The sequence below is a fragment of the Nestor notabilis genome, unplaced genomic scaffold (assembly GCF_000696875.1).
Source record: "Nestor notabilis isolate BGI_N333 unplaced genomic scaffold, ASM69687v1 scaffold8936, whole genome shotgun sequence".
NCBI classification, from domain to species: Eukaryota; Metazoa; Chordata; class Aves; order Psittaciformes; family Psittacidae; genus Nestor; species Nestor notabilis.
In genome coordinates, this window is record NW_009934211.1 from 848 (window position 1) to 15,589 (window position 14,742).

The 14,742-nt window shown below is 46.6% G+C and overlaps 1 protein-coding gene across 1 annotated transcript; it reads left to right on the forward strand.

The window, feature by feature from the left end:
* Window positions 1-397: 397 nt before the first annotated feature.
* Window positions 398-2,925, forward strand: IFT43 (intraflagellar transport 43; the record flags this gene model as incomplete). The annotated part of the gene is made up of 4 exons (XM_010017217.1): window positions 398-470; window positions 1,870-1,945; window positions 2,297-2,359; window positions 2,818-2,925. Coding segments are annotated over 4 exons (320 nt in total), but the record flags the coding sequence as incomplete, so codon positions are not given.
* Between the last annotated feature and the right edge of the window lie 11,817 nt (window positions 2,926-14,742).

Here is a 14,742-nt window from a genome sequence, read left to right on the forward strand (position 1 = left end):
AGGTGATTTGTGGCTGAGCTGAGCAAATGGCAACACACCTTATAAGAAGCAAATTCTTGCTGTGCTTAGGATGATGGCAAATAGGCAGCAGGCTCTAGTGCAGCTGGTTTCTTTCAGCTTCAAGGTTGTGTTCACATGCATGGTCTGTAACCTATAGAGTCCTACCCAGCCCAAATCTGCTTCTCTTGCAAGATTTCTTTTGACCCCAAGCTTCAAAGCTTTATTGCTTTGTTTAATATTAAACAATATATTTCCAGTCTTTGCTAAATAACTCTCTTGTGTTTTCCTCAAATAAGAAATAGTCTGTTTCATATCTGTGAAGCAAAGGAAACTTTGTCTCTAGTGAGAGGAGAGCACAGCACTCCCTGCTTACTGCTGCTGCTTTCTCTTGTTGCAGACATTCCCGTGATCCCTGACTTGGAGGAAGTCCAGGAGGAAGATCTGGCCATGCAAGTGGCAGCTCCCCCCAGGTAAGAGCACTGTCAAGTGCTCCTGAGCCTCTCATCAGCAGTGCGAAATGGCTGGTGAAATTAAACCCCATCTTATCTCATGCTGTCTGTATTTCAGCACCAGTGCCATTCAGCATGATTTGGTGCTGTGTATTGTGGCAGCGCGGCTCCAAGCTGAATAGGCCAAACTTCTTGTTTCCGATTACACGGAGAAAGAAATTACTGAATATTCTGCCTCTATATAAGAAAACACTAGAGTAAAATACTTGATGTTGCAAAGTCAAATTCTCAAAAGTGAGGAACTGCGTGACATAAGCTTGCCTGTATAACCTGAAATGCCTCCAGTACGCATGCATTATCACATACATTTTGATTATGCATGGTTGTAGGCTGCTCTGCCCTCCACAGGATATCCTTCTTACTCAAGTACTTAGTTAATTTGCACAGTACAATCCTATTGTTTGAAGGTGTTACCAGAGCAGTCCTGGGGTTAGCTCACAGGAGAGCAGCAAGTTTTAAAAAATTAAAATCTTTGGTGTTTTATCTTAAACATACCAGGAAAGTCTTCCCTTCTCTGTTGGGACTATTACCAAGAGCACAGACTGGGATTTCTGTTGAGCCTTATTTAGAGAGGTGGGATATCTTACTCCTGACCACAGGTGCCTCTCTCACAATATGTAGTAGCTGCTCTAATAAAATAGCTGTTAACAAAAGTAAATGACACTTTATAGTAGTAAATTTGAAAATACTTTGTCTCTCACCAGAGTTCATTTCTTTGTTTTCTCTCTTTTTTTTATATTTCCATTTGTTCCTCCTGTAGCCACAGTCTCCCTGCAATAGAAAAGATTTCATGAACAAACACAAACATAAATTAAATTAATATAGGTCTTTTCTGTAGAATTTCATCACATGGAAAGTGTGGCACGACAGTATATTACCCCCTACACTGTGTTTCTCTTTGAAGGCCGCATTTTAGGGAATTGTATTTGATAGCTGTGACTCAGCTTAGACATGGAAATCACAAAGTCCCTACTATTCTGTAGCTTGTACTATGGGGCTCTCAGAGCCTGCTTTGATACAGTGCTGGGGCTGTTTGAATGTTCACTACATTCTTATATTGTTTCTGGCCCTTGCAGCTAATGTGTGGCTCTTCTCTCCAGCACGCTGGCTTCTCTTGGGGAGACTGGTTGCTCCACATTCCGTCTTTATGCATGTGCACAACCTGGCACACAGATTTGTCAATGACTGTTCATTTGCTGAATGCGATTTGTTTCTGTCTGGGGACATCCATCTCAAGAGTCCGCATGGGTGATGTGGACACTTGAGATAATTGTCACTAGACTACTGTTCATTCCACCCTTCTCCTCAGATGTGCTTCCACACTTACCCAGGCTTGTACTTTGACTCCTTCTGGTTGCAGTGTGCAGGTGAACCGAGTACTGACCTACCATGACCTGGACAAAGATCTAATGAAGTATGCTGCCTTTCAGACTTTGGTAAGTGGATGGTGCTGTAGGGTGACCAATGTGACCCTCTCCTTCCAGATTCCCATCATCCTCCAAAGTGATACTCAGCTGCATAAAATACACAGCCCTGTCATCTGAACCACTTGCAGTCTGCCTGCAAGCCTGTTCCTCTCTGCAGTGTGGCTTTCATCCTTGTTTGTGTCTGTAAATAGTGTGGCCATGGTATTTGCTGCTCAGATGAGGCTCCTGCTGTTGTCCTGGACAAAGTATATGTCCATTATGAGGCAAATGTGCCTATCTCTAGTGGGACCTACCTGGTGAAATGATGGTGTCCACTCTTTCACTGTCTGTAAGACTGTGACTCTGTGTGTGTGTTCATAGGATGGAGAGGTTGACCTGAAGCTTCTCACCAAAGTTTTGGCTCCAGAGCATGAACTGCGAGAGGTGAGTCTTTTGTGGGAGCACCAACAGGCAAAAGCTTCTTGTGTGTCTCAGACTGTACTTGGAAAGTAAGCCTTTGTCAGTGGGGTGGAGGAGACAGGTGACGAGGAGTTTGTCCAAGCTGATGGAGGTTTGATTTCCCCTGAATATTATTTTGAAGATAGGTAGGAGTTTCTCTGTGTGAGATTAGTACATCACTGGAGTTGGCCCCCATCAGTATGAAAGAACTAGGAAAGGAAAATGTGAATGGCCTACCACTGTCACAGATCCATGAAGAAACAGTGCTGTGTTGTGTATTGTCTTCTGGTAGCCACCATGTGGTTCTACAGAGTGGTACAGAGGGACAAAGTCAGAAAGCATCTGGGGTGTGGGCAAAGGGATATTTTAAAGCCGGACAGAACAACCTCAATACAACTGGGTGTACACCCACTTCAGCATGCTTGTCTTTTTCCTCTTGGCAGGATGTTAGCTGGGATTGGGACCATCTCTTCACAGAGGTGTCCTCAGAACTAGTGACCGAGTGGGATCTGGGACAGTCTGAGAGAGATGACCACCTCAGTCTGCCCTAGAGCACTGGCACACCAGACATCTCATTACTTGTATCTCCTGTAAATAGTTTAGCACTTTAATTTTCTATTCACTTGTTTGTATTTGAGAATTTATTTGAGACATGAAAATAAATAGGAATACTTTTCATAGGAAAGCTTGGGAGAAGTTTTGGGTATTTTGTAATAATAATCTTTGTTCTCAAAAGACATGAAGAATTCTAAATGCAATAAAATATTTACTTTGGAACAGTCGCTTCCATTTCACTAGCACCTTTACAGGTAATTGCAATGGGCGATCTTTTCTCTACCAAAATGCAGCCTCTCTGTAGTGGACCATCTTACAATGGAGTGTGGTTTTCAGTGATGGCTATCAGAGAAGTTTAGGCTAATACGATTTGGTTGCCTAGGACATGAAGATTGCCATCTTCCTTACAACAGATGCCACAAGTTAATGCTAGAATATCCATTTTACATTTCATCCAGCAGCTTTCAGCCATCCCCTGCTAGTTTAACCTCTCTCCTGGAACATTACCTCTGTATTGACTCAGAGGAAGCAGCAACACCACTTCTTACAGCACCTCTTTTCTTCCCTTGAGGTTTCCCAGCTAAATTCTGACCAAGCCTAACCCCACTTAGCTTTTGCAATCAGATGAGATCACAGCCTGAATGGAGATAGCTTCGGGCAATAGGTAGTTTGCAATGAAAGTACTGATCATTCCACGCATGTGGAAGAATGGAGCCTGCTGCTCTGAAAAAAGGTAACTCCCTGGTGGGTGTCTCCTTGGAACCAAGTAAGCCACTCTTATTGTCATCTAAAGAAGAACCCATTTAGCTGTTAATACCTTGTCCCCAAAGAACCTTGGTCATTATTTGAAGGAAACAGTAGCGTTACTTCTAAGCCAATGTCCTTCAAAGCCTTGTCCTGTTGGAGAATCTTGCTATATTCTTCTGGGGGGCAATGCAGGTGCTGGGAGGAAGGCTTGCTGTGCTGCTTTTCTTAGCTTGTTTGGTGTAAGAGTGCACTGCATTCCCACTCTTGTACTGACAGCAGGACAGGTCAAATAACTCACTGTGAATTCAGTACTCTGCAAAATTTTGGATCAGAGTTGATATGCCAAATAATTCTACCAATGAGAGAAGCAACTGGGTACCAGTCTGGGGCCACCAAATAAGGGGAGGCTCATCTGTCTCGAGGAGAGACAAGCTGTTTTTTGCAACCAAGAAATCTTCCCTGTAACTAGAAAATCAAGTGAGACAGAAGCTTGGTAGGCCAGTGTATGGAGAAAAATCCTGAGGTCTTGCTCTGAGCAAAGAAACCTGTTTTGGTATGAAGAGAAACTTCCCAGCTGAGCTAGAGTCTATGTTTCTGTGAAACCTATGCTTCAAAGAGAATTTTGAATGCTTCCTAATTTCCAGGAAAAAACAAAATTCAGCAAACTATAATTGTTTAGTAAATCAGACAAATCCAATGAGTCAGTGTGGGAGGGAAAAAGAAATGGGTGCTCTTGGCTCTCCTCCTCTGGCTTGGGGCCCTAGGCAGTGATGCTCTGGGATAGGAGGCAGGTGTGTCTGAGACAGGCCTGTGCCCACACTGGGACCTTGGGAGCCCAGCAGATACCTGGGCAGAGTTTGAGAGTAGTGCTTGAAAAAAATCACAGCCTTATCTAATTTAAGGCAGAAATTCTATGTTTCTATGATTCTAAGAGGTGGCTTTGATCATTTAGCCTGACCTACTATAATACAGGCCATGGCAAAGTCCAGTGAGATGTGGCTGAGCTTTGCCTTTCTTTTAGGAAGGCAGACAGTATATTTGAAAGTCTTCCCTGGTTAGTTTGTCTAATAGATAATTGCCCTTATGGTTCAAAATCTGCTTTATTGCTAGACTCAGTTTTTCTGTTTCATCTTCTATTCCCTGAGCCTGCTTATACTTTCACCCTCTCAGTTGCTTCAGTATTTACGTGCACCGTGATCAAGTTGTCTCTTTAATTTCCTTCAATAAACTTAATAGACTGAGGCTTGTTTCCATGTGTTTTCAATTCCTTCCCCAGCTGGAGGAGGGGAGGTGGGTGTCTGGCTCCTGGCCTTCCTCCAGCAAGCAGTTCCCACCCACCTTCCTTCCACAATGGTGTTTTGGTCACAGTGCTGGGAAGGTGACTGAAACCTATTGCTTTTCCTCTCTCAAGTTCTGGTGCTGGCAGAGGAGAACCTGCTCCTGTTACTCTCCTTGCTAAAAAGAAACCATGAGGTGCTTTTGCATGCTCCAACCGGCTCTTGGCTCTTGGTGATAAACCAGTGTGTATTGACTGTGCAAAGCTGCCTCAGGAACCTGCATTTCTGAAAAGTCCTGTGGAAGGACATGCAGAGAAAGAAAGGGCAGGTATGAATTTTTTCTTGTAGCCTGAAAAGGTGTAGCTCTGCTTGATCATCAAGTGAGGTGAGAAGTGAGGCAGTTTTCAGAACAGTGCGCCTGGTTCCTAGGAACTCAGATCAGCCCTTTGGGCTGTGCGTAGCCAAGGAGTATAGCAGCAATCCACTGTTGGTCTCCACAGACCTGTATCACAGGGACATAAAGGAAGGTGCAGTGGTGTGCCTGGAGCCACACAACAAATCTGTGGCAGAATCAGTGTTAGAAACAAGGAACCTCAAGTTCCTGATTCAAACATGGCTTTGATATACTGCTGAGCGTTTCCTGTCTTCAATTTAAAAATAGCAATTCAGTGTAGAGTCTTGCGTCCTGCTTACTGCTTATGCTCTGTTCATACAATGCTGAAGGAGAGCTGCAAACCTGTTGAAGAGTGTGTCGTCAACAGCATGTTTAGCTCAGTGAGCTGATCTGGGGTGTCTGCCTAGGGGTTTGCTGGGATTCTGGGTGGCTGTAAGCATCAACCCACAGGTAGCGTCTTGCAGGCTCAATGCTCCGTAGACTGCCTGGGCAAATGGCAAGCCTCATCACAGGTGAAGCAAAAGGGCATAAAGGAAAAATTAGTTCTAGGTCCTATCAGTTTTAGGACTTTTTGGTTTTTCTTATAATAATAGGTACAATCTTTATAGACTTTCTTGGTGGAGATGCCTTACCAGAGTACAGTTTATTGGTGTGGAAGGGATACTGAAGCTGAGACAGCATATGCAGCACTGGAAAAAAATGTAGAAAATAAAAGCTGAAAAAAAGCCAGACCCAGCAACTTCCTATTGAAGAGCCTCTTAGAGGGACCCTGGCTGCCTGTTTTATTAAGCGTGACAAAGTGATGGGAGGTGGGGGGGAGCTCCTATGTTAATAAGTTGGAAAGGTACCACCATTCCTCTTGCCTGAGTGTCTCAGGGAAAGTGGAATTAATTCATGGCATATGCTCCCAGCATCTGCTGTGGTGACCCAGAGTGGCGGGAGCGCGGTGCCAAGCAGCATGTGCCACAGCCCATATTCTCCGCTCCTCTCTTGGTCGGGCCTTGCTCGCTGCCTGCCGGTGACCAGGCGTGGGGACAATGTAGCTGCTTCATCTGGACATGCACCGATCCGCTCACCTGCCACCCCACTGGCATCTCACAGCCTGGCCAGGGTCTTTCTCCCTCTGAAGAAGGAGTATTGCTCTAGACTTGAGAAGGAAAAGGGGATGTTTGGATAGAAGAGACCAGTTTGAATGGAAGCTAACCCAGTTTTTCCCCAACAGACTTAATTCCTCCCGCAGCATTCCCTGGCAGAGTCCTCTGTTCTCCAGCCATCTGACTTGTTCTGTGGTTTGCTGTGAGGATCTGACTCCTCGATTTCCCTTTTCCTTCTTTTCCACTGCATATCTACAGATTATTTGATGCTCTCCTTGACAGAGAGTTTAGAGGTTGTATTTGCTGTTAGGTGGGATTTCATTCTCTGTTTAATGGCTCCTGGGAAATAACTTTCCACGCCTTATTTCCCTTCGACTGAGCTGCACCACAGCCAGGAGCTGTATTCCAGCTAGTATTGGTGGGTGCAGTGTGTTGTTTCCAGGCTGCAGCTGTTTTTGCCTATGCCTGACACTCTACATGTGAGCTTTCCCTGGGGAAAGGGCACCCGGAGCGAATCTTCCACTGACTGCAATTTCTTCAACCACATCCTTCCGTCTTTTTGGACAACTGCCTAGGGTATGGGATACTTTTGTGGCCTAAAGAGCTGACGGGAGAAAGCGCAGCAGTAGGTGAATCCCAGACAGAGCAGAGATGTCTCACACTGCTGCTGTGCTCTCCCAGCAACTATCCCATCTCTGCAGCTTCTCCCTCTTGTGCTCCCTTTTGAAGTGTGTCATTCCAGTTCCAGGCTGGGCTGGGACTGTGCAGATTTGGGCGAGGGCCAAGACAGGGTCCCAGGCACCATGGCGATGCATGGTCAGCTGCCCTGGTGAGACCAGTCCTCCCATGGTCATGCTTTATCTGGGTGAAGACCCACACTCCTTGCAGCCACAGCCTGGGAAGCATCCTGATTGATTCAGTCATGAATGCTGCATGACATGGACATCCAGAGCTCTTGAGCCCATTAATCTCTCTGCCATGGTCCCTGGGGAGATGAAACTTTTCCTCTTAGTGCTCCGCTATTGGAGTCTGCCCCAGGAGGCTGCTCCCCACCAACCTCACTGGGGCCAGAGCAGCTCTGTGCCATAGGCCCTCTTATCGGGCTCTATCTCCTGTCACTTTCAGGACCACTTCATTATCCTTTTATTAGCCCTTTTCTCCTGCTTATCATTATTAATAATCACGCTGGATCAGCTGGAGTGCTGACAGCTGCCCCTTGTCCATTCTTTCTGTCTATTTTAATCCTGCCTGCTTATCTGGAATAAACCTGATCCTTTTTCTTTTAATTAAAGAAATTTGGTCAGCCAGTCCCTCCTCCATGCAGAGATAGGACTGATCACACCGGTGATATGCACAGAGCAGGAAAAGGGGCAGATTACTGGGTGACAGTGTTTTCCACAGCCCGAAGATATGCAATGTCAGACTAGAGGCTGGAAGAGACCAAGGCACATGTGTGCAGAGAAACACAGCACTGGGGCACTGTGTGGTGCTCATTTTGGAGTCTGTCTGACCCACTGTATTAGTGTAGTGCTGCTATGTCTATACTGCGGGTGAGAGGCACCACTGCACCAGTGCAAGACAGGCAGGGGAGGTCTCCTCGCCCCTCTCTGCTTAGCATGGGTGGCAATAGCAATGCCAGGCTAAGAGCCCAAACAAGTGGCACTGTCAGGGCTGCTGGCTCACTGTAGTTCCTACACGGGCTAAAGGATTTTACTTCTCAGTGCTTTATAATGTTGCCAATAGATGCAAGTACTGGGCTTCACAGTGATGCTTCTGCTTTGTGCTCCCACAGGCATTGCTTCCTGGGGCCACAGATCTCATTCCAGTCTCTTAAAAATGCCTTGCTGGGCTGTTTGCTTGAGCTGAAATATTTGTGTTGTCTGAAGGGACAGGTCACTTGAGGAAGGGCTGTGCAAATAGGCTGGAGGAAAATTGTTGTGCTAATTCACACTTTTATGAACCCATAAACTCAAATCTGCATTCATTGCAATCTGTGAAGTGACTGGAGTGTGGGCTGAAATGCTTAGAGAGTGTTAGTCAGGGGTCCGTAACAAAGCAAAGCGCTCTGAAGTGCAGCAGCAGGAGCTTGGCCGTAAGCAGCAGGAGTGTTCAACCTTAGCACTAAAAATGCATATTCTTTGGTTCCCAAATGGTTCATTTCAGATGCATAAGTTGCAGCCTTGACTGAATGCGTATGTACCCTCTGCTACAGAATATGGCAACTGGCTCAGATTTGTAGGGTTGTTTCACCCCTGAGAGGCTGCAGGCCCAGGAAGGGTATAGGGCAGAACTTCCTGATGCTCAAGTGAGAGTGTAGCTCTGAAATCCTGTCAAGCAGAGCCATGCTGGCTTCCGTCCCTGCGCTTCTGTTGCTTTTGAGCGTTTCAGCTGACTGGGACGAATGTTAGCCCACAGTTCAGATACTGGTGAGGGAGCTGCCACAGTACGAAACCTTGCACATGGCATAGCAGATCCTCTAAAAGCATGTGATTCTGTAACAATCACAGACAAGAATTGTGCATGGTGGCATTTATGCTATTGCTTCCATGTGAAACGTCCTGCTGCTCACAGAGAATCTTTTGTTATTACTTAATGTTGAACAAAATGTTTGAAAGATAAGAAAATGCAGGGTTCACTTGCCTATACTGACACAGTAATAACTGGTCAGAGCTTTTATTATTTGACCCTGCTCCTTCAGCAAAAGTCATCCCCCCTTCAGATCCAAGTAAGGAAAATTCTCAGGGTGGTTTTTGGCCCTGAAATGAGGAGAGACACCATTTTTGGTGTTGTGGGACATTTTGAATCAGCCAAAAAAGATGGACTTGCAGTCTGTATGATGGGCCGAAGTCTTGCTTTGATCATTACCCCAGTTAGCAGAACTACCCACAAAGCCAGAAAAGTGCCCTGGGAAATTGCCAAAGGAGCTGGTCCAAGTCAAGCAACCTTCTCAGCACTTAGCTCCGAAGCCAAACTGGAGTTAAGCTTGTGGCTCCCTGTGGGCTATGGGGTTATGTGTACAGATGGCTGCATGGCTTGATGAATCAACCTGCTAAATAAATGGGTGATAATAGTTCAGTCTATTGTAGCTATACCTGAGCTCACTCAGAGGGATGAGAAGCAGACTGGATGTGCCCAGTTGAGTGCTATGGCTCTTCTTCAAGGATCTGAGCTAGCTCTTTTAAAGCTATCTCTGGTATTGCACATCTGTATGATCAATGCCCCATAGAGATACTCATACTCACTTCCATGGCTTTCAAGCCCATGGTATCCGAGACTTAAGATTCTGTATGTCCCTGTGGGAAGGTGATTAAATGCTCTTCATTTCATACACAGGGACCAGAGTCATGGGCTGATAATTCAACTTATGCAGGGTCCCATGGTAAGACTGTGACAGAGCCAGGAACAAAGTCCAGCCCCTCCAAGTATCCATCCAGTGCTGCAGGCACATTACTTCACTAACTGAAATAAAGCACAAGGCCAGTATATTTGTTTACTTTGATGTTTGACCAAAAGCTGTTTTCAGGCTATAGACTTCCTTCTAGATTTTCAAAACCATGAAGTAAAACTTCATAGTCTCTGTACAAAGCACCTTTCCCAGGAGCAGCAGAGCACACTGCCCACGTGGTAGTACCCCCACTGAGACAGGAAACTGTAATCATCTCCTGAAAAAGTGGCTTGCTACCATAAGGCTGCACTCTTCATCCCAGAAATACCCAGAGAAAGGCATGAGTTGTGAATGTGCCGAACTATTTTCCAGTGTGAATTCTGGAAGTCTGAAGCCAGCAGGGCTCTTCAGCCTGCTGATGTCTCTCTACAGAGTCCCCAGAATCAAGCTCTTCTGCTGAGCTCAGCAGAAGAGGACAACAAAATTGGGATGGGAGGTCCTCTCCATGCTGAAAGATGCTCAGGCCATTCAGACAGGCTTTGGTCAGTCACACAGTGCCACATCCCCTTAAAATTAACCAGGTGGCTGTGGGTGTTTTTTTCTTTTTTATGTCACATGATGGTCAAGAGCCTTTAAGGAAACTGGGAGCCCTGTCTGTGGGCTTTTGTCTACTCCAGCCCCAACATGCCTAGTTCTTAATTGAGTAGGACTGGCCGCTGCACCAGATCTGTGATGCTTCTTGTGACATTAGACAGGCACAGAGAGAGCTTTATAAAATGCTTATGACTTGCATGACATGCAACTGAGTATGACCAGTTTGGAGAATAATGTTCAGGATAGGCAACATCACATTGGGAAAACAGACCTGGAATATGTCTGTGGGCCTAAAACATCCATCCTTCACTTCTCACTTTTTTATTTTGCTTAAGTGTGTATGTGTCTGAGTCCTACGGATACATGCCTTTCCTTGGCTGGAGATGTCCTGTGTCATATAGACCATACCTGTATCTCACCAGCTGAGTGGGTTCTATCCTGTTGGGCCCAGGGATCTATTTGTCTGTGCAATATGCACATGCACCAGTGATGGCTGAATTCAGAAGTATTTATGGCAATTAAAATGTTTTGCCTGGAAGCTGTTTTGGGGCTTTTTTGAAGTGAGAATTTTCAGACTTCAAGGTGTTAACAGCCCCTCTAAATGGTTTTGTTTTTTAATTGCAGCAAATGACTGTGGAGCCATTAAACATTCGCCTCTCTGCAGTTGTTTCTAAGCCCTTTCAGTCCTTCTTCTATTTATTCTGTTTAATTCAGTCAGGTAGCTTCGGGGCAGTGAAGATCAATACTTTACTTTGATAGAAAAGAGTCAGGTTTGAAACATAGAGATAAAACTGACACATTTTGTATAAATTTAATTAAAAATGCACCTTTAGTGGCTTGTTGCAAGCACAAAGCCAGCTCTCCATCTAGCTATCTCTCTGTCTCACTCTCTGTTGCTCTCTTCCCTTTCTTGTTCCTAACAGGAAGATCTCTGAATCAGCCTCTCCAACAAAGCACCTCGTTTTATGATTTTTGTCTTGAAAGTTTAGCACTGAGGGAGCAGGATAGAAGGGATGTGAAATTCTAAACAGACCTTCGGCTCTCTTCCTGGTCCCACTGCTTTTGGTGGTGGTGGCTGGGGGGACGGGGAAGGAGCCAGCTCCCCAGTGGGGGAGGAAGGGGGGTGAGGCAAAATGATGTGTTTTTTTTTAAACCCAGCAGATTGGACACCCTGGGGCACTTTCCATTTGGATCTGTAGCTTTCCTCCGTTCCCACCCCCTCTTCTTGCTTTGTTAAACTGAGAATTATTTTTCTGACTACATGTGCATCCCTGATCCCATTAGGATAGTGCTGGCCACAAGGCAGTGTCTTTATTCTCTCTTTCTTTTGCCTCCCCTGTCCCCCCCCCCTTCTCCCATTTCTTCCCTCTCGCTCTTACGTGGGGACATTTGTCTTGTGTTTTATAATCTGGCCCCTTCACCCCCTTCTTCTGCATGTCTCTCTCTCTCTCTTTCTCAATCCTGTTTGGCTCGGTTCATTTTTCACTTGAGTGCCTCTCCTCCCAGACTCCCCTCTGCTCTGGCCTCCCTCTGCTCAACACCAATAAAACACGCACAACACAGGTAGAACAAGGTGCCAGGGCTCAGTGTGACAAACGGCTCACACACCACTCAATAAGCACGGCTGTAAATTGCCGCCTCCTCACCCCGCACCGGCTTCTGAGGAGGGCATCTTGGCTGGGCCCATGCAAAACCTGCTGCCCTGCCACGGGATAGGATGGGGAAAACCAGGGGGGTTTGGACACCAGACACTGCTGGGGCAGAGACCTGTCATTTTGGGTTGTGAGATCTAATGTCCCTGGTTCTCTCCCTCGTAAGACCATGCAGTCCAGAGAAAGGCAACAAAGCTGGTGAAGGGCCTGGATCGTAAGTCCAGTGAGGAACGGCTGAGGGTATCTGAGATTGTTTAGAGTGGAGAAGAGAAGGATCAGAGGGGGCCTTATCGCTCTCTACAACTGCCTGAAAGGAGGATGGAGAGAGGAGGTCTCCTAAGTAACAAGCAAAAGGATGAGAGAGAATGTCCTCAAGCTGCACTAGGGGAGGTTTAGATTGGATATTAGGAAAAATTTCTTCACTGAAACGGTTGTCAGGTATTGGAACAATTGCCCAGGGAAGTGGTGAAATCACCATCCCTGGAAAGTGTTCAAAAAATGTGTAGATGAGGCTCTTAGAGACATTGTTTAATGGTGGACTTGGTAGTCCTGGAGTAACGGTTGGACTTGATGATCTTAAAGGTCTTTTTCAGCCTGAACAATTCTATGATTCAGGCCCCCAAGGGGCCTGAGGGACTTGTTGGAAAATGAGGGTTGTGCAGCAAGGGGTGCAAACCAGCTTCCTGACCTACAAACCACCTATTTAACTCATATTTTGTGGCCAAGAGTCTCAAGACTTGTTCCATCCATGCAAGTTCTGGAAGGGCTTTAAAGGGGAAGGATGATAGTGTCTTCCTGAGCGCTGTTCCTAAGGGATAGAGCCGGGGTCTCCATGGCCATTGCTCCCTGTGCCCACAGCAATCCAGCCAAGGCACGTCAGCCACCTACCCCTCACTGCTGAGTCGCAGCACGGCCTTCCCTGGGATACAGCATCTCTGCCTGCTGTGGGGGCTTGACTCTGCCAGGGCTGTCCTGGCTGCACACTTGCACTGCTCGTGTTGCTGTAGTGCTCACATGGGCTCGGTGTTGTGCACTTGTGTTTGAGCAAACATACAGAAGTGAGAAATAAACCACCACATGAGAAAGAAAAACCACACATCAAGGAACAGACAAGGAGAAAAAAACTGGGTACCAAAATAAATGTGAACAACAGCCCTCACCAGCTGGCAGCACCTGCCATCAGCTTCTTCCTGGCTCTGTGGAAACTGTTGAGAGCAATAGCATTAAAGAGCACATGGAAAATGGTTGGTGTGTTATGGATGGTGTGGGAAAAGGGAGTGAGGGAGGGGGGAAAAGCAGGAGTTACTGGTGGAGGCTGGACAGAAAGGAAGGAAAGGCTCTAGAAGATGAGAACCATCTTGAAGCTTATGCACAAGCAAGATAAACTTGTGGAGGAGGCTGAAGGACAAAGAGTCACAGTGGTGTATACTGAAGAAGCAGCAGCAAAATCTAACCTGATGATGGGGCGAAAGAGAGGTGGTGTCTGCCTCCCTGGCGCTGTGTGTGTGTGGCTGTCAGTGGGGCAGCATGTGGGCAGTGCCCCAGCTCAAGGCAGAGCAGGGGCTCTCAGATACAGCCACAGGGAGCAACATGCAGCTGCTGCACGGAAATGTACTCCTTGAATTCCATTGTGTTTGACTTTAGCTGTCAAACTGCAGTCACTGTGAATTGAGAACCAGAGGATGCTGTATGCATGGAGCTGCTGGTTTTGCAACAAGATGCAAAGCTGGATCCATGCCCCACAGATTTCAGGTCTCAACCCCTCTTGTCTTAGGCAATTGCCAACTCCAGCAGATGTGTGTGTCTCCTGTTACCAGTTTTGTTTGGCTCTGGGATTCCTCATCACCTCTCCCTGTGTTAATCTGTGGCAGTATTCCTACCCTCATATGCAGGAGGCTGCGTTTCAGCTGCAAGTGAAGAGAGGTTAGTGCTTTAACTTGCCAATGTAAAAGAAAAACACTCATCTTTTCATTGCCCTGTGCCCAAGCCTGTACCAATGTCTCTGCTCTGCAATTCAGGCTGCTCAGCTTTACCAGCAGAGTTTCCCTGCTAAGACAAGGCATGATGGGGTTAACATTGTCAGTCTGTCTGCATAATATCAGCTGGAACATCAGTTAAAAGTCCTCCTGAGTGATTCATGGAGGTGAGTGCTGAGGGCTGGTTTCTCAGGGACTGTACCTGGAAGGAGTGTGTGTGCACAGTGCACTTCTGCAGACAAACAACTCCCATGTCTTCTGCCTTTAATCACAGCAAATGAAAGTTTCTAAACAGGTGCAAGATGCCAGGCTTTTGTGTTCTGCCACCAGAGCTGCCTCTGCGCCGCCGTCAGTGCCGGTAATTGCAGACAGAAGCCACTTTGTGTTAAAATGGCATCTGTAATTGAAACAGAATTCAGAATCAGGACCTGCAGGCACCACTCGGCGAAAGAAGAAATAAAGATCGTTTGGGTCACATCTTTTGTAATTTGTGTTTAATAATCGTACCAGGAGGTACACACAAAGGGAGAGGAGACATGAGACGCAGCCTGTTCCTCCTCCTCGCACAATGCCTCGTAGCCTTCCCGCGGAGCCTGGTGGGACCCCGCACCCGCTTGGTGGTGGTGTGGTGGGGTGGATGGTGGGAGGGCTGCCGGCTGCCTTGCACAGCGGCTGGGGCTGCTTGTGAGGCCGA